Here is a 21,043-nt window from a genome sequence, read left to right as displayed (position 1 = left end):
GAAAAAAAAGCTGTCCTTGCAATGCAGCTGGCAACCGTTGACCAAAGAAGGTGGGGGGATAGCATCTTTACATCTTCTTTTTAGTGCAACTCTTTAAATGTAAAACATTTCCAGTGATTCCTTGAGAGGTATCTTTTTTTGTGTGTGTTATGTTCTTTTTCTTTTTTTTTCTTTTCATATTCATATTTCACACATCACAGAGTAACGCATCTTCAAAATATCCAAAGCAACGGAGGTTTTCTTTGCACCATTTTGTCCAACTTTTTGCTTCTCTGCAATGGCATGGCCTTCCACAATGTTTGTTTACTAGAACATAAACACAGGAGGGAATCCACACCTCCTGCATATTCCCATTCCCTTCAGCCTCCATGTGTGACAGACTTTTTTATATTCAAGCACCCCAGCAGAGCCACGCGACTGGCAGTTCACCCTCTGCCTCTGCGAAGAGGGGTTAGTAGGAGAATGAAGGGCAGGAGAAAACTGGAGGATGAAGAGAAACGAGACAGAAAGAGAGAGTGCACTGTACAATGGGGACAAGCCCAGATCAAGATCAATCAGGGTAATTGAGACAAAGAAGAAATTTTTTTTTTTTAAAAAAAAGGAAAAAAAGATAGAAAAACCATCATATAACACAGTAGGGTTCCCTTGGTAACCTGGATTTTCTGCAGTAGAGGAGAGTGGTGCTGAAGCAGCGTCGAAGCTCCCTGTTGGAGAAGATGCAGATGAAAGGATTGACTCCAGCTTGGGCAAAGCTCATCCACACGGCCGCTGTCAGGTAGCCTCCAGGAACTACAGGCCCCCTTGCAAAAACCCGCCAGTAGCAGGCAACCAGGTAGGGCCCCCATAGAGCCAAGAAGAAAAACGTCATGATGTAGAACATCCTACTAATCCTCTTCTCCGTTTTGAATTCATCCAATACCAGCAGACGCCTGCGGCCCGCTGCATTGCTGTTTTGTCGGATGCCTAGCAAAGTAGGCGGGGTCGGGCCTCGACCAAATCCAGCCAGCCAGTTGGCCGCCGCCTGCCCACTGGCACCTGGCCCATGGAAGGTCCAGTTCTGGCTGACGGCGGGCACAAACTGGACAGGCTTCATCTTTCGACGGTCATGGACGAAGAAAATGAGTTTGAGGTAAACCAGCTGTGTGGCCAAGAGGATAAGCGCCAGCAGGAGCATGAAGCCCAGTGAATCATTTGCCCTGAAAGAACGGTGCTGAAATGTGCACTGGTCCTCCTCTCGGATAAAAGAGTACGTCCCTACGTCTAGAACCGGCGGGAACGCCATCGCCACCGACAACGTCCATACCATGCAGATGACAGCCAAACACGTCCAGAAAGTCAGCCTCTTGGTGTAGAAACGATGATGTGCAATGGCCAGGTAGCGGGTGACACTGACACAAAACAGCATGAACGCCGTGTGGAAACAGGAGAGCACACCCAGGAAGGCAATCACTTTGCAGGTCAGCGTACCATAGGTCCAGGCAGATCCATTCTTTACTGAGGTGAAGACAAAGGGGAAACAAATGGCAGAACGCAGTATATCAGAGGCGCACAGGTCCAGCAGAAAATAATAGGGTGCTCTGTGGAGGCTCTTGTCTTTGACCAGCAGGATGGAGATCAGGAGGTTCCCTACCACACCGACTCCAATGATAAAACCCAAAGAGGTCAGTTTGAGGAACGTGGCGAGAGGAGAGACATTCTGCAAGATGGTGTGGTCTCCTGCATGGCTATAGTTCGCCATAGATGGAGGAGGGATCATAAAGATAGCGGAACAGCTTCAGCCAAGTATCATGATCTAGAGATGGCAGGGGGTGGTGTTAGATCCATTTGGCGGTGTGCTTTGAAGAGGTTTCCAGGCATATAGGCAACCTCTCCGCTAAGGCATCCTTTGTTCCTTTGTCTCATCACACCTATAGAAAGAAGAAAAAAAAAAAGAAGGAAGAAAAAACCCTGAAAAACATCACCACCCATCAGCAATCAGTCTCAAACAACAGCTGCATTCTTCTCAGCCGCACTTACACGATGTAGATTGTGATGAGCTGTAATTTTCCTCTAGCTTTCAATGAACTGATTGTTGCTTTGCATTTAGGCATTTAGTGATCTGTCTCAGGCTATAAATCAAGAGAAGCACAGTGATGGAGCTCTGTTATTAATCACATACCCATTATTTAGAGATATACATTTTTCTTTCTTTCATATTGCCTCCTCCTGAACAAAAAGCAAAGAGATGGCAACAGCGCAGTCCAGCCTTCATTAACAAACGACGCATTTTATTTGTTAGAAATAACCGAATTCCACAATAGAGAGGGCTTGGATTGAATAATTGCTCTCCTCTTTTTTTTTTTTCCACGGTCCTTCTTTCTTATATAGGGAGGGGGGTTGGGGACCTTTTCAGCGCACTGTGAAACAAAAAGACAAATGCAGAGCAAAATAAGCTTTTTCTTGATCGCTGCCTTGCCTACACCCTGCAGAACTGAGGAAGCCTCGAATTCTCTCGTCATGCCTTCATGCATCATGGAAAGAAAGAAAAAAGGGGGGGGGGGGGAAGAAATCAAGGCTGCATATGTGTTAAAGCATCCGTGTTTTGTCTGATGAAAGGTTAAATGGATTACGAGTCTCTAATAAGCGGTGTTTTGATTAGGGCGTCTGTCAAGTCAACCTCCATTTTCCACATCATTTTACATTTTACTAATTACAGAAGCTTATCAGAACATAACAGATTTCTAACACGATGAACTACATCTTCACATCATGGTTTTTTTTCTTCCTGATGCGCAGGGCTGATGATCAGCAGGACATTTTTTTTCTCTTTTATAAAATGATGGTGACAAATAGCTGATCCAAGTCAGTAGCAATGCTGTGGGACCTTATTGTATATGATCAAATAAATGCATAACTTATGCAAATAGTTTTTTCTGTCTTTTAAAACGTCTGTGTCTACTTACGCGTTTAAACGTGTCTTCTTCTTCTTTTTTTTCTTTTCTTTTTATTTGTCTGAATCCGACCAGATTTCAGCTAAAAGCGCAATAGAAATGAAACGATCGTGTCTTCATCCCAGTCGGTTGGATGGAGCATCACACTGTAGCGGATCCGCACGTCCATTAGACTAGAATCATTCCCAGTCTCTGCTATACGAAATGCCCTGAATCGCTGCCACCACATAAGACAAGGCCAGGAAAACATAACCGAGAGAAGGACAGAGAGACAGCCACTCACACGATCGCTCCCCCCCAAAAAAAAAGGAAAAAAAAAAAAAAAAAGAAATCCTACCTGTTGATAATCCAATTTTGTGTCCCTCCAGCTGGTTATTTACATTGCACGAGTCGAGGTTTTTTTTTTCTGTTTTTAAAAAGCCTGATTTGGTGCCTGCCCCCTTTTTTTCCTCTATGGTGATTCTCCTACAGTAAACGGAGCGCACTGCGCATGCGTCCTGCATCCCCCCTATTTGTGATCCAAGACGCGTCTTGTCTCTTGTTGCAGCAGCACCAGCTACCGCTTCTCTGACGGTAACATCTGCTCAACGGGGCCACTGCTGGTCTGTAACGCGTTACTACAGCCCGCACGGAGCTGATAACTATTCTACCACACCTCTGTACACAGTTAGAGACACATTTATCACAGTTATTTCAAGAAAAAGATGCTCAAAACGTTTAGAAGAATATGTCCAAGCTTAAGAATAAATTATACAAAAGAGTTATGAGGTCAGCCACCATTTAGTTTTACCTCATTAACAATGTGAGAGGTTATATCAGGCTGCCATGGCTCATGTCAAGCGAGAACGACTACCTCTGTACTATAGGCTACATACATAATTGACAAGCACTTTGCACTGTGCTGTTGGTTCTGCATAGTCAGCATGATGAATTCATGGAATTTGATTTCTCAGCCATGTATGGAGAGCTGTGATGTCACAAACCGTGTCTCCACAGAACAATGACTCAGTTACTCATACACAAGTGAACACACACTTAAATGTTGCAAAAGAACAAAACAAAAAAAAAAGAACAACTGAGTGAATGTGACTTTGTGTCTACAGGAACTGAACATGAATTAATTATGATCATACATGTGAGTAATGAGCAATCACCAGTATATGTGTAGTGGGGGCACAGTTTTATTTTTTATGATAAAAAGAAAAGCCAGCTTTGGGCTTTTCCAACAATTTTGCACCCTTAAAAGCAATTCATCAAACCTGCCCCACAGACACATCTTAATTAGAGCAAAGCCTACAGTTTGCTTCTTAAAACACCCTTTCTACACTTGCAAAATGTGTTCAAACTAAAGATACAAATCTTATAGTGTAAAACATAATAAATAAGATTAACTGGATATTTTTTGTTGGAATTAGCTGTGTAATTTGTTAAAAGTGCTAACTTATTTTATTGAATCCTTTTCCGTTGATATGCATTAGTAAAATAGAAATGTTAAGTGTTTAACACCATCTGTTAAACTGTTCAGATCAAGCATATTCAGTATAAAGTCAGAGATTAGGCAGACACAGAAAAGTCAAACAGCTCCAGTTAAACTAGTGAAGCATAAACACAAGAATCAAACATTCTGTTGCAAATGGCAAACAAAAAATTCCCTGCAGAAGACATGAAAGAATTGAGAATGACAGCTACTGTGAAGCCATTATTGTCTTGTTTCATGATATTTCAGTATCTACAACTTAAATGGAGTGTCCAAAAGTATAAATAGTCAAGCGCTCCACAGCATAATTGAGATTAAAGACGTTAATCATTTTGTCAGACATTTTTCTTTGGTTATTTGTTATATTTGCACAGATTTTTTTTTTTCAGAATAAACTAATGAAATATCAAAATTCATTGCAGTCATTTATATTTGTGAGAAATAAAAAGCCCAGTTTTCCTCTAAATTCACCAATACTTGATTAAAGTGTTTTATTTGTCTGTCAGCAGATCAGTTGTGTGGAATAAAGCAGAAGACATACAAGCTGAGGCAGTTGGGAAAAGCTTAGGCTATATTGTAATCAGTTAGTTATTTTTTAAACAAAAACTTCTTTTTTTTTTTTTTTTTTAGTATGAACATATGCTACTTATCCAGTAGTGGTTATAGACCAACATTAGAGGCGGGTGGGTGGGAGGTTGGGACCAGCTGTTTTGTTGGAAATGCGCATTTACATTACTGTATATACAAGGCAATATTATACCAGCAATTCACTTACATATTTTCAAATACAAAGATTTGACCAAAATATTTGAATCTTCCAGATATTTGTCTCTGTGATGACATGAAACAGTATCTGTTTAATGTTTTTTTTCCACTTCAGCTAAATGATAACTAAACATATTTTTCTGTACTGTTATGGTCATGCTAACTGGTGTGGTTGTTTTTAATCACCTGATCTGGATTCCGTAAGAGAAACACAGTCATTGTTTGGATTTGTGTCCCACTGGAACATCCAAAATCCTCTTCCTCTACCCCCAGAGACTCTCATGTAGGCTACTTGGATTATCCCTCCAGCTATACCTGCACCATTTTTTTTTTTTTTTTTGCTCAATAAACGTTGTTTTTGGGTCTTTTTGTCAGCTTTGCCATAACAAATGCATCACTCGGTGTACACTTTGATGACTCTCTCCATGAAATTGTTGCTTCTTTGTGCTTCTCAGATTAGGCATGTTGGGAACCCAGATAGTGCATCATCTTTGTTTGCGGTTTTTTTGGAGAGCGACATTGTTTTTGCAAGCGTAATACAGTACGCAGTCCAGTTGTTCATATTTAAGCTGACTGCAAATTTTAAACCTTTTCAAAACTTCTAAAATGTTTTATTTTAGGTGCACTGGCAGGTCCTCACCGCTGATTGCAGTGGCTGTGGAATTTAGCTACTCAGCTGGGCCAGGGGAGGGATTTTTGTAATGCATTTAAAAAAATTGGTCCAAAAAGCCTCGGCTAATGTTGGGTGGAGTTCCTGTTTATTTAAGAATCTACAACGATGACCTGTCACATTTGTTTTAAACTTAAAAAGGCAAACAACAAAGTGACAGCAGTATAATCTTTCCTGCACCAAAGCTATTGCCCCCACATCAATGAGTACACATCTTTACTGCCACCTCTGTGATAATATACAGCAAAAAAAAAAAAAAAAAAATGCAAGAGACAAAAAACACCAGATGGCCAATCCACTGATATAAGAAGGAAATATTGACCAGAAAAAAAGAAAAAATGCATTAAATATACAGCTTTTGGTGGATTCGGTTCACCCCTTTTTAAAATCTACTTACAACCTCCAAAATCCTCTTCTAAGATGGTTCAAAATATTGTGTTTATGTGTAATTGTGTCAAATAAAATGAATTTGGTAATTCCATTTATTAATATTTGCATGAAAAAGTTCATCTTTTAGGCTGAGTTGTGGAAGGAAAAGCTGTGACTCTTCTGAAAGAAAAAGGATTCAATGCAGACCATTCTGGCAGCAGAAGAATCCCTCTCGTTTTAATTTGATTTAACAAAATAAAATCAGAGTACAGCTTTAATCGTCAGACCAAGGAGTGAGAAGTCAGCTGCAGCTTTACTCTTGTATTTTATAGAACCTTAGAATTCCCCAGAGTGAGGGCTTATTCTCATGACAGGATAGATATAATAAAAGTGTATCTTGTTCTGACAAGTCATCCACCTTGCAGCGACCAGCTTTAGCTGACAAACCTATGGAGTTTATATCATGCTAACTTGCCCTCTCAAAACACACACCCATTTTCCAACATCATCAAGACCCCCAGCAACACTTCTGCATATGTATGAACCATGGTTTAATCTGCCAGCCACCAGTGATGCATTCCTTTATCGGGTCACCCCGGGAAAAGAAATTAATATATAAAAATGGAATGTTCTCCTTTATTCAGAAAGTGATCAGTTTAAATTATCATCAGGCAGACAATGACCTGAAAATGAAGCAGTCTTGTAAATGCACGCATTGGATCAATTAAATGAAGATTAGTTGTGAAGAGAGGAATCAGTTTAATCTTCACAAAGCTACAGCCACATGTCATAGCATACATTGAAAAGGAAAACCATTCATGTGATTTTCTGCTTCCAACCAAGCAATTTTTGTCTTGAAAACGTACATGTGGAATCACAGTGATCACGTAAAGTGTGGTATATTATGCGGAATGATTGCAGGAATATTTCAGGATCGCAGCCTGAAGACTGCAGCAGTCTTTGTTGTATTGAAGGCAACAGAGTTTGGTGATCAGCGTGCAGCAAAAACAGCTTCTTCTCCTGGGACTTCCTGGATTTTTCTTCCCCCCCCCCCCCCCCCCCACATCCTTCTCCAGCTCCACGTGGCTCCCGTTGAACTTTTGCGCAATAATTCCAATAAGGCACGTTGCTAAGCACTCCACGCGACATAAACCTTGCGCCAGGAAGTCCATGTGAGACCACAGAAAGTTTACAGACAGTGCATGGTAACAGGGCAGGAAGAATCAGAGGAAAACCCCTCTCTCTTCATAGTCACAGCTCGTTCCGCTTGCGCGCGTACCAGCCGAGGCACGCACAGAAACCGACTATGGTCAGGATGGTCCCCAACAGTAACGCCAAAGCGTCGCCCGCGTCGTAAGCCTCAGCCGGCGAGATCAGCGTGGAAAACACCAGCCAGATGATCAGTGTGAGCTCGAGTTTGGGAGCCATGTTGAGCTTTTCCGCTGTTGCTGTTGACTTATGTTGAGGCGCCTGCGTCAAAGTCAGATGACAGCAGCTCAGCGGCTGGACTTCCTGCTGCTCTCAGCCAATCGCAGCCAAGCAATCCGCGACAACACTGGATGTATCCATAACAGCAGCTGTTCATTCTGTCAAATAAAAATACAACATCATGAGATCGTTACTGCTTGATTTGCGTGTGATAAAGGGATTTTAAAGAGGCATAATAGAGCCTGGTCTTTTTAATTATTTTTTTTTTCTCCAAGAGTTTAAATGCTTTTGTCATCTCTCTCTTTATTAGTCACATTCGGGCTGACATGGTGTCAGTGTTCCATGTGTTTGCCCCTCAGGCTCTACTATAAACATATCAGCCTCTTTTACATTAGTCATTGACAGCCTCTGTCTGAATTAATATTCTCTGTGATAACAAACACATGTTGGCATGTGGGCTGCGTGTTGCATGTTACACATGTTGGTCAGGGTCAGAAAAAAATGTCTGCTGCAGCCACAATACTATCTTCCACATTATATGCTGTAAATAAAGGAGAAATTATTCATAAGCTGTTTTAAACAGATATTTGAGAAGTTTAAAAGAAAAAAAAAAGAAAAAATAAAATAAATGGATTTCCTTTGTCAGTTCTGCAAAATCCAATAAACATCCCATCAGTTTGTATGTGACATCAAAAAAATATACATATATATACATATTTTTTAATCTTATTTATTTATGTTTTTTGTATCCAAAATTTTCTCTCCAAGTTCTGTGTTCTTGCGAATGACACCCTGATCTGATACGACTAATGAACACAAGCTGGTTGTATGACTAGTAGGGGGTTAAAAAAATAGAAATCATTGCAGTACAAAGTAACAATGTGAGGAACTGCTGTTGAGTGTCAGTTCTGCAAATTACAGAGTTAATAAACTTTGAACAATAAGTATAAAAAGAATTTGTGTTTTATCAGTAATTTCTCCTCATTAATAATGCCAGTGGGTGTTTTATTATGCATTGTTGGAAAGCCTGATCAGTCACTTTTACGACATCTTATAAACTTAATGATAACATATGGCTGTCACCATTGGTGCACTACGGCCTGGGAACGTTTTGGAGTTCCCCCCTGATGAGCTGGCAAATGTGACTGGGAAGAGGGAAGTCCACGACCCAACTCCAAATAAGTGGCAGAAAAATGGATGGATGGATGGATGGATGGATGGACGAACGGACGGACGGATGGATGAATGGATTACACATGAATTTTACATTTGTGGAAGTGGCAAAAACTTTAATATTTGGGTAGTGACCACCAAAAAATGTGACTGAACCTCTCATATTCACTTGTTGATTTTCACACTTGTTTTGAGCTGCAAGTGCTACCACGCATGTGACAGTCACAGTTGAATGACCGGCACCTGATAGACACATTAGAATGAGATTTTGGAGACAGCAGTGATCCCATATTTCCTAATTTCATCTTTCAGGACAGCACATTTGGGAGTGGAAAGGATGGGATGATCTGCCTTGAGGTCAGTCCTTAGCTAGATACTTCCACATTCTCTTCTTGAACTTTAGTTCTTTTTTTGGTCTTATTTTTATTTCTACTTTTTTTTTTTTTTTTATATTTGTCATTTTGTTCAAATAAACGTTCTCAATCAATCAATCAATCAATCAAACTTAATACTTATGGGATCATCTTGAGTGTGTTTGTTGTGTAAGAGTGACCACGAAAAACACACTGACCACCACAAACATACTTCGACAACCGCTGGATCCCATTGCAAAACATGGTCTGGCTGGTATTCAGCATGAGGAGGAGGTGCCAAGCTGCTGAGGTACCTGCATATGGATATTCCACACATAACTGAGGTGTGTTGTATTTTACTGTTTTTTCTGGGAAGAATGTAATCATCTTATCCTCCAAGAAACTCAAACAAGATTAAATACCAGCAGGAAAGTATTGACAAAATTATACTTCATTTAAAAAAGTGACCAATCATGCATTCCAGTGATGTATAATAAAATACCAGTAGGTATCATTAAAGTAGAAATATTTGATTAAACACAAAAGTTTATATGCCTGCAGTTTGTTGGGAAAGCATTATTAAGATCTACCTTCACAAAGATTTCCCCAAATAAATACTGAAGTGCATTTAGCACCAATATTATCTCATTATAAAATAAAATTCTTGGAAGTTTCATCCTAAATAACATAAGATTTGAATGTTTGTGTTATAAAGACTAACTTTCTTGTATTTGTTGGGTCCAAAACTGACCAACTGAATGCACCGTTTCTACGGCGACCCTACAAACAACCACCAGTTTGTTTTACTGTAAAACTTGGTGACATGATTGGCCAATTGTGAAAGGAATTTGTGACGAACCTTTAAATCCACTGAAATAGACACATCAATATAATGGATGAATAATTTCCAATGCAATCTGGCTGCAGCTACAGGCAACAGCACAGATACAACAGCTCTGCATGACAACATTTAATTGCTTTTTCAGTATGAAGTCCCTCTAAGTAAAAGATACACTGAAAATATGCTGATCTAGAGCGGGTTACTGTATGTGCTCAGTGTCAGTTACCACAGAGATCCAGCCAAGATGAAAGACCCACTTTTACAACGATGAAAACTCCTGAGCCATCCAAAACTGCCTTAAATTACCTTTGTTACCATGAGCAAACATGCCGGCATCTTACTTCATGATACAAATTGTTTGGCTTGTAGAACTGTGGGAGAGGGGGGTTACAGCGCTTGTATCTCTCTGCATGCTCTCCTGGGGCACACTGCCTGTAATTAAATTAATGAGCACAAGCCAAAGTAAAATATTGACCTTGTAAGGCTGCCATACCTCTGTACCTGCCTGCTATGAGCAAGGAGATGAATAGGCACACACTGTCTCTGCACACTGTGCTGGCTTTCAAATCATACACTCCTTCACTTGCTCCTGCTGTGTGTTTGGCAGTTACCCCCAAATCTACACACACAAGTTTTTGCGAGTCCTGTCTGATCTGTGTGCCTGCCTTCTGCAGAGCATACTGCAAATACAAACACATCAAAGAGCTTTGCATTAAATCACAAAACAGCTATCTTGTTTTTCATTCGCTCTATGTTACTGTAATTCTGCAACACATGCCTATATGCAGAAAAGCTATAAAATAAACTAAATGGCATCTTCTAAAATTTATTTAAACTGGTCTGACTAAATTAACTTGAATCCATGTAATATGCTGGAGTTTGTGCATATTTATATTTATTTATTTGATTGTAGGATTTTCACCTACACATCTTTTTGGAATAAAATGTCTCACATACTTATGAAATATGTAATATCCTCACATTAACTTACTCCAGTTAGATATCAGCAGCACCTGAACAAAACTTTGACTTTATTGAAAACTATGAAGTGGGACATTTTTTGCCTAACCAGCTAAAGGGAAATTCATTTTTCTAAAAGTGTGTGCTCTGCATTAATGAGATTTTCAGCACACAAAAATTGAGCTGTACGTATTTGTTAGAATCCTCAGGAGGAGATGGAACAGGTTTCCGTGTGTCAAAGTCTATAGCTCAAAATGAACCTTTAATAAGCTTTTTCTTTTTCTGTGAATTATATATCTGCAAATACACACTCACATGTGAGTACATACACTTCCTGCACTGCTAAACGTTTTGCTCATTTTCACAGGGAGGCTGTAGCCTATGCGGGCAATTAGCAGGCAAGAGGTAGACGACACCACAGACAAGGCCAATGAAGAAATACAAACAAGCACTTTCACTCGCGCTTGGGCATAATTTAACCATTTAACCTCACACGCATGTCTTTGGACAGTGGGAGGATGCCAGAGTACCCACAGAGAACCCACATATAGGGAAAACTTGCAAATTCCACACTGAAAGACCACTGTTCAAACCCCTCCCCAGCCGAAGCTCAAACCACCAACCTTCTTATTGTAAGACAGTGTGAACAACAAATTTAAAAAATAAAGTGTTTTCATGTTCTAATACAATGTGCCTCTTGTTTCTGAAAGATGTTTTTACTCATCTCCAGTTCTCCATGTGTGTTTTTTTTAACCAGACTTAAACTTGGATTTTATTCTATCCTTCAGTGTTTTGACCCACATGCTCCAATTTTAATAAATTTAATACTGAGTCATTGGACTACTGCATTCCAGCTTACACACTGCCTCTGGAAGCAGTTTTCTTGATGCTTGTCTCCTTAGCAGCAGAAGCACTGTTACCTTTTTTTTGGGGGGGGGGGATATCTCTTTGTACGCCTGCATGAGAATCTCTTGCTCCAATAAGGTGCAACTGGGAGCTTTTGTCAGTAGTTGCCATGGTGAATCCAGATATCTGAAGTCAACTAATGGCTTTTTATCGTGCTTTTTGCAGTGCCTAACTGGGTAAAGATGCTCAAAGTTGACACAATCACCTCAAAGCAGTTGATATGGAAATGAAAACTCAATGCAGAGTAAATTCCTCCAGAGCTTCTTTATAAATTTAAGTAGTTGACTTTGCTGTCTGAAAAACATCCCAGGTCTTAAAATGAGGGGGGGACATGTGTGAACCACATGAAGCTCCTCTGCAATCTAACATACCATAGGGTCAAATGAAAATACAGAAACAGAATGTAAACTTTAACAGGCAAGATCAGTCCAAAAGATGTGATTTATTACAGGGAATGGTCAGCTAACAGGTTATCAGGTAAACCAAAGCAAACAAATCTGAAGGTGAGTCGAAAGGGCTCTACACGAAGAGTCAGATTAACTCAGATAGGATTGTAATAGGTGATGTCCAACCAAAAGAAAAGACTTGTAGTAAATATAAATAAAGCTAAGACAAATAAGCACCTGGGATAGTGGAGTGTGTCTGCAGAGAAGGAGCAATCAGCCAAAAGATGTGTGTAATCAGGCACAGGTGAACTCAGTCAGGCAATCAGAGATGTAAGAGGGGGGGAGAAAGTCTGGAAGAGGAAAGGACACGAGGGATGGGGGGTATGAAATGAAACATGAAGAATAGAATACTAGAAAAAAAAAAAGAAAAGAAGATAACGGTGGGCCAGGACATCAGGGTCAAATGGGAGAGCATCTGTCTGACAGTTAAGGCTTGGCCAAAACTAAGTTATGTAATTTGTCCATGGGCCCATGCACATCAGCAAATTACAACCGAAAGGCTGTAAAAAGGCAAAAAAAAAAAAAGTCTTTAGCGATACAATGACAAGGTCAGAGTCTTGACCTCAATCTGACTGAAACCTTTGGAGAGCTATGCAAAGTATAAATAGCTACAAACCTCCATGATGTTTGTGTTGTAAAGTTGTATTTACCGAACTGTGAGGACTAAATTATTGAGGCTTTGCAATATATCCTGATAAGTAAAACCTTAGAAGTGAAAGAGTGCCATTTTCCTTACCACAACACACAGAGATCTTGAGTTGTGTGGGTGTTTCCAGGTATTCCACTTTCATTTCCAGCTTCCCCTCCGACTTCAGGAGACATTTCTTTTAACCCTAGATTCATTTTTCTAGAGAACAATGACGTGGGAAATGGTTAACTGTCATTTTCTATCTCACAGAGCAGTTCTAAATAATTTGATTAAAAGCAAATAGCTCATTTGAAAGGCTTATTTCAGCTTTTGTGATCACTGGAGAAGATCTTTTAACCCTGAAGTGAGCAGAAGGGCTTCTTGCTGCCAGGAAACAGTGTCCTACCAAGCAAAATGTCTATGTTTGTTTTGGTGATGATGCAACATATTCAGACATCATCTCAAAAAATAAATATTTTATGGATACTTAGGGACAATCCTTTGCCTCCATGGAGTTTTTAACATTGGTTATACCATCACTTCTCAGTGATTAAATTATTCATATGTTGCAAAACTCTGGTTTGAAGTTAATAACCCCATGATTCATGGGATACGGTTTGTATCTTATCTATTTTGACTGCTTTCCTGAAGTTGGATGTTCTCAGATGCTCAAAGAAAGAAAAAAGGCTAACTTATTCAGAGTTCATGCTTTTTTTAATCTGTTCACAGTCACTTTCCACATCGATGAAGAAGGAGCTGCATCTTAAGCAAAAACAACACAAATCATCTCTTTCCCTGAAGATTAATTATATTCAGAAATTGTTTTTTTCAGAAAACACTGAAAAGATGACCCTTCAGAGCAATTGCTGTTTTTGTAGCGCTTCAGTGCACCATCCATAATGAATTGTACTTCCGGAGACATGACAAATAGATTATTCTGTGTCGTTTTTGCTCGTGTTGGAGGTGCTAAAATGTTTAAGAGGGCTTGAATCAACGGAAGAAAGCAAGAGAAGGGCATTTTGCTTCTCTATAACGTGGCACTGGACCAAATTGACACACGTCCTGTGAAGAATGTGGGAAGAAATGAAAAACACCATAAAACCTGAAAGGGAAAACAAAATCTTGTCTTATCATCTATTCACACTGGAAGCTAAGAGGGCACAGGAGGGTGGGTACTTTACAATCACACTTCTGTGTGTTACACTGACAGCTGTATGATGCTTGAAAGGGTAATGAATTCATTACTACATTGTTCTTTTGTTTTAGCAGACACTCAAAATTTGCTTGAGGACTTTGTTCTCCGTGAATATTTGGTCATCTTCGCGATAATGCCTGCATAATGTCCTCCACACACAATACACAGTTCCAACCTTCATTTCTGCTGCATTTACATGATATTTGAAAGCTGACAAACAGAATCACTTTCAAAAGTTTGAAAATCAAACGTAAAATAAAACATCTGAGAAGACTTTTTTTTGGGGGGGGGGGCCTTGATAAGGTCACTGTTCAACAACTGAATGCCAAGTCCGAGATTTCAGTTTCCCTACAAGCACTGAACTTTGGAGGAAACCTAAACCTTACCTGCAGCAATGGATAGCACTGACTGCTGTGATTGATTTCATATATCACCAAAGTTACAGTCTTGACAAGTACATTTACGGAAATGGATGGAAATTAATGGCTCCCTGTGAGGTGAGACATCAATCTAAAATACTGTATAAAGATCACAATGCACAAAGCTTCTAAAGGTCCATCTAAAAAGTACGAAAGTCAAGTATTTGCAGTTGAAGGCGTTAAAGAGGAAAAAATAAGGTTTCACACTGCCTGTTAATTTGGTTTGCTTTGTGGGCTTACTGCAAGCTTTGAAAAGACTAAAATATTGATTTAACACATGCTAAAATGTTCTGTAGAGCTGACAGAAACTGGAACCAGGCAATTATTTCTCATAGATTCATGAATACAAGGATCCACTTCACGTACGCCGAGTCCTTTGATGATATAAAAATGGATTACTCCTACTTTAAGTATTTCCTTTTAATATTAGAGTGGAGTCTTGTCAAACCTCTTAAATGTTAATGTCACGTTCCCTATCTCATTTTTCAGCACTTCATCACATGATTGGTTAACTATGGTTGAAGTACTCCTCAGACATGGAAAAAATTTACATCAGCGATTTAAGCGGTGACATGAATTTGTTCCAGACATAAATCTCAAAGAAATGCCCTCAGTTGTTGAGATCTATGGCATATGTATGATGTGCTCTGTATGCACAAAATCAAGAAGTAGCTTTTTAATATTTTTTTTTTACATTCAGTTACATTGTTTATTTCTGTTCTTTTGAAATTTGGTTTTGAACGTCACAAACTGAAGTAAAACATGAACTTTACATCTAGATTCACTTTTCTAGAGAACAATGACGTGGGAAATGGTTAACTGTCATGTTCCATCTCACAGAGCAGTTATAAATAATTTGATTAAAAGCAAATAGCTCACTTGAAAGGCTTATTTCAGCTTTTAGATCACTGTAACTGCTGGAGAAGATCTACAACTTCAAAGATCTACAACCAGCTGATGTTTCAACCAGCAACTTCTTGAACAAAGCCTGATGGCAGCTGGAACTACTGAAGTCATCAGGCGATTCCTGTTTGCCATCTGACATTTTCATCTTAAATCAGTTGCCCCAGTTGTCAAGATGCCCTTTATCGCTGCTGGCACGGCAGAAATAGTCATTTCAATGTCACCGTTCACAATATAGTTGAAATGGGGACATGTTCCTGGTTTTTCAAAATGGTAGGTGATTTTTTTTTATTTTTAAAACACTTCAGACTTGGACCTCATATCAGCTTTTAGACTATTTTATAGCTGACTATGTCAATAATAACTAACACACAACTGACAAAGAGACTCATTTTGACATGAAATGACACATTCGGATACGATCAACTGAAATAGCATAGGCTATATGAAAAGCACAGTGGTTACACTGGAACAAAATATACTCAAAAAAGTCATCACATGAGATCAGCTGCCGCAATCGACATGAGAGAAGTAAAAAAATAAATAAATAAATAAATAAAAAAAGATCATTATTTAATATCAGGTACTTTTCATCTGGTCATAATGAAGAATCATATGAGCCATACCAGGTTTAAAATCAGAAATTGGAACTATGAAGAAGTAGTGGTTGAACAAGTAAATGCACCATTGCTGTTTTCACAGGACTTAAAGGGGAACAATTAGCATCTGGGTGCTGTAAATTAAAAGCAGCATCTTATGTGATCACCTCTCTGAAAGCAGAAGTTTTGGCTGCTTGCTGCTTTGGAGTAATAAGGCGTGTAAACACATTGAAAAGAAAAAGAAGATATAATTTTACTGAAGTAACTGTTGCCACCCATCAATTTGGAAAGATAAAGACATTTCCAAATAATTTAGAGTTAAATAATCTTCAGTGAGAAAGATTATTCTTAAACAGCAGGTGATAAGCAGTTTTTCTTGGAGTGGATGTCTCATTAAGGCTAAACAGTGCAATGATCAGACATATTGCAAAAGATACCCCAAACACACAGATGTGAACAAAATTGTTAGTACCATTCGGTCAATGCAAGAAAAACTCAAAATGGTCACAGAAATAACTTGACTCTGACAAAAGCAAGAATAAAAAATAAATACGTGACTATCTTTAGCTCTGTAAAAGGACCACTGGTTGATTACAAGATTGTAGACAGCCATGATGCTAATTAATGGACACACTTTGGAATAACATGTCCCTTTGGTAACAATATTTTCAGTCTTTTCTAGGGGTATACCATCATTTTTGTCCAGGCCTGTTTCATGAGTTTATTTTTTATATATAATTCTGTTGAAGCATGGTTAAAAAGCAATGTCTGACTTTCACTGGTTAAATTTCATAGAATTTTCATTGACCAAAGGGTACTAGCCACTTTGTCCACGTCTGTAAATCAGGCATCACTAAACATGTTCAGTGTGAAGTACAATTCCGAAAAGGCTGAACGCAGATAATTTGTTTAAAAGGGTTGCAAGGTGAGAGATTTCTCTCTAAAAATATTTGCGGAAAAAGTGCACATGTTTAGTCATTAAGCACAATCCTGTGTCTGAAATCAGAATAAGCACATACATATCGCAGCATCTTTAAGTGATCTGGCTTAACTAACCCTAAAAATGGAGAGCTTGCCAAGCAGTACCATGTCATCATCTCTCTCCGTCAGCCCAACATTTCTGATTGAGTATTTGCATGTTCATGTAAAAGGGGTAGAGAGGGAATTTCAAATGTGTATTCCTTTTGATGTTAAAGACAAACATAGCTGCAGCAGGCAAAGCATATGCATAAGTTCAAACGCCAATAAATATCACTATCAGATCAAAAAAATTAACATTTAAAATTGTAGCTGGTTGTAGTTCTAGCAAGATGAAGCTTCATGAAGCCTTGAAGCTTTCTCACCAATTGATTTGAAAAAGGATTTACTTCTCAAGACTTCGTGCACACCGTAGCAAAATGTAGCAAAGGGAGAAAGTGTTTTCCTTAAATTAAGCAGGACATGGCAATTGAGAAAAGAAATAAAAAAGAATATCCAAAATTAAAGTGATGAATCAAGATTTATGGCACAGGGAGAAAACATGAATTAAAAGCACAAAATGATCATTTCAACAAGCACTGGGATTAATCACAAGAACATTATCTTATATATTTCATTTTCATATCATGGATTTCATGGTTTGGTTTGAAAAGTCTCTCTTTCATTCGCATTTGTTTTACTGAAGTGCAGTCCAAAGAAGAATATGAATGCTTGCGGAATAAATGGAACAGACTGAAATTCTGATTTCCTCAAGGTGATAAAATTCTTCAGCTGCAAGCAAATGTGTGGCTGTCTCATATATGGCCGCCGGCTACTTCATCACAAACATTTGTAGCATGCGTACGCATCAAAGATTGATAGCTTGTCATCACATAGCGTCTTGGTGTAAATGTCACCTCTGTAGCTTGGAATGATGAACAAGTATTGGTTAGTTGGTTCATCATGAGCAGAGCTCATTTCCTTGAAAGTGTTTGTCAAAGCATCCTATGCCACATACACACACACACACACACACACACACACACACACACACACACACACACACACACACACACACACACATGCAAATCAATGACAAAAGAACAAAAGTTATGATGAAGCCAGCAAACACACAGCTTATAGACTGCAAGGAAGTGAATACATGGACTTTCTGTAGTGTCTGCTGGCTGTCTGGTTACATCATAGCAATCTTAAGAAGCAAATGCTGCTAGCCAAAAACTTTTCCACTCCATGACCCCGTATGTCTTTCCTTTTATTTTTGCAAAAATGTATTTTGCAAGCTTTAGGCATTCAGATTTTACTTGACTTATTTATTTCATTTAAATTAGAATTCATGCTTCCTGTTTCCCGATGCTTCAGGATGTCACGCACAGCTAATTGCCTGCTGGGTCTACTATAACATTTGGATCTTCTCATCTAAATATTATGAAGAACAACCCACTATGGCACACTATTTCTTTTCTTTGGCAAGCCGAGAGGCAAAGAAGGTGTGTATTTTTAGCGTTACTTGTTTGTCTCTCTCACTCTGAAATATTATGCAGAAACTGAAAAGCAAGATTTCATAAAGCGTGGTGAGGAGGTATGAATCACTTTCATTAAACCCACAAAATAGGGCATTGGCCTATTTTGCACCAGCCAAGCACCTAGTTCCTGTATATCAGCATGTTAATGTGTAAAGGAAGAGACACACACAAACACACACAACAACATTCTATACAATGCAAAGAACATGAAGATATTGTGTCTGTAATTATTAAGGTAACAGATGTTTGTTGTGGTACTGTGGACTGTTCGGTTAACAAGTGCATTGGATTTGCAGCAGGCAGAACGTATTGGTTGCTTTGGCACCAATTTGATTGAAAAGGATATCCTAAACTAAATTTTTAAAAAAGTCATATTATTGCTGCTTCGTTGCTGTTCAAGTATGAGATTTAATCTGATCCATTTGGCAGCTCTAAAAACACTTTAAGCATAAAAAATAAATTAGTCAAGCTCTTATAGTTAAAACAGACATTTACTTTTAACTGTGGGTCCCATTTAGCAGAAATTTTTCAGTAGCAATGCAGTAACATGGAAAATTACTTTAATTAAAGAGAATAAATTATTTAATACAATGAAAAACCTTTGAGTAGCATTCTGAGTTTTGTTTTCTTTTGTCTTTCTTTTTTCCTTTGTAGAACATGTGAAAGTGAAAGGTGTTCGCATGAAAAAAAGTGAATTTTATCGTAACTCCTCGGTTAATCCACTTTTATATACGTAGATTTTGGTTTTTACTTATTTAGAAGGGGAATAAAACATATCAACCAGTATAACCTCATCCTAAAATACACAAAATATTAAGGGTAATGAAATATGTTTTACTTACATTTCAGAAATGGAAGCACATTTAAACATGTGTGGTCCTGTCGTAACCTGCCCCAATTGTTTTTATTCACTTGTGTTAGTATACATATCAGTTACTTACATACCTATCAGTCTGAACTGGATTTTCTGTTGTTAATTTCACAAATTCAAGCTAAATCATATTCTCCTTCCAAATACAGCCCAGTGTTGCATTTATCTGTGCAGTTCAAGACAACCTCCTTATGAGCATGAGAGTAACTGTGACTGAAAATGCCATCAGTAAAAGTAACACACATATTGTAAAAAATAATGTATTCTTGCTTTTATAAGGAACATTTTCTAACCCCAAATGATTTATGTTTTTTTTCTTATAAACATAATATTGTTAAGTGTTGTGTTTACATGCATTACATGTAACTGAGGCAACCAACGGAACTGCACCAATTAGGGTGATAAATGCATTTTAAAAGAACTTAGCATCCCTAAAATCCCAACCATTTTGATTAATTCCCAATTAGGATGTGACAAAAGTGGTTTAGTACAAAAAAAAACAAAAAAACTATTGTTTCATTAACTGAACATAACTCAGAGGTGGAATCCTGTTGTCTCATGTTGGTTTTGTACTTGCATCATGGACCTGGTAATGCCAACCATAACAACAATTTAAGTTTTGCCAAAACGGTAGTGTATGTTCATAACATATGACAGACTATGTGGGACTTCTGACTTGTCCTTTACTGTGGCCTAAATATTAGTGATGTCTCAGAATTTTTAGCTTTTACTGAATGCAGTCACTTGCAGCTTATTCTTGTGATAAAAGGAACCAGTGTGATACTCACATCTAAGGATTCCACACTCCATAATTTCATTGACTCTTATGTCACATTTTGATGGTGAGCATCAGATGAATTATGGTCCTGAATTTTTGAGTGTCAGGACTTAGGAATAGCCTTTTTATTAACCACAAATCTTTCATTGGTAATTGAATGCCATGTGAACTTAAAGCTATACAGGGGCTGAATATGAAATTCAAAATTTTGCAACTAAAAATCAGCTTTTGCAAATAATTTCAGAGTTATTATTTGTAAATAAAGTTTTTTCATCCTGCAAAGGACTCTGGCTGAACAATTCCAGTTTGTGAATGTGCAGAAAAGGATTTGCATGTTTAAGCCTACCAGATTTGATAAGGATCTGTCAGCAAAATGCTGATGAGTGATTTCAATTGCGCATGCACCATTACCATATAGAGCTATTGATTGCTGGCAAAAGTACTACACAGAGCCACAGACTCAAAAAGTCTGGTGCTGCAATTCCTCAGAGGAAGTACACCAATCAGACAGGACACTTTCAACACTGACACACACTGTTGTTATTGCAGGTAGAATCTGTACAGGGATTAATAAATATGTTTTTGTTACAATAGTTTGTTGTGGTGTTTGTCTACACCTTCAGTTTAGCTACTATTTAAATAAATATAGGAGTAAAGTAGAGCGTTTTTTACCAGTTCTAGCATTTTGGCACTTTTACAATAGTTTTCATCCATCCAGCATCACATTTATTTTTTAAACAGTTTATATAGTTTAGAAAGATAATGAGGAAGTAATGATTAATTGTTCATTAGTATGAGTTTAACTTTACTTAAGGGGCCACAAAGATGAAT

The 21,043-nt window shown here is 38.4% G+C and overlaps 1 protein-coding gene across 1 annotated transcript; it reads right to left on the bottom strand.

Moving 5' to 3' along the window:
• Positions 1-622: 622 nt before the first annotated feature.
• gpr85 (G protein-coupled receptor 85) lies at positions 623-1,756 on the bottom strand (the record flags this gene model as incomplete). The annotated part of the gene is made up of 1 exon (XM_079263202.1): positions 623-1,756. One exon carries the CDS (start codon positions 1,754-1,756, stop codon positions 623-625), a length of 1,134 nt encoding a protein of 377 aa, XP_079119328.1.
• Positions 1,757-21,043: the final 19,287 nt, after the last annotated feature.

The sequence above is a fragment of the Telmatherina bonti genome (genome assembly GCF_933228915.1).
Source record: "Telmatherina bonti genome assembly, chromosome: 23".
NCBI lineage: Eukaryota > Metazoa > Chordata > Actinopteri > Atheriniformes > Telmatherinidae > Telmatherina > Telmatherina bonti.
Note: the sequence above shows the minus strand (reverse complement) of the source record. Positions and strands in the feature narration are given on the sequence as shown.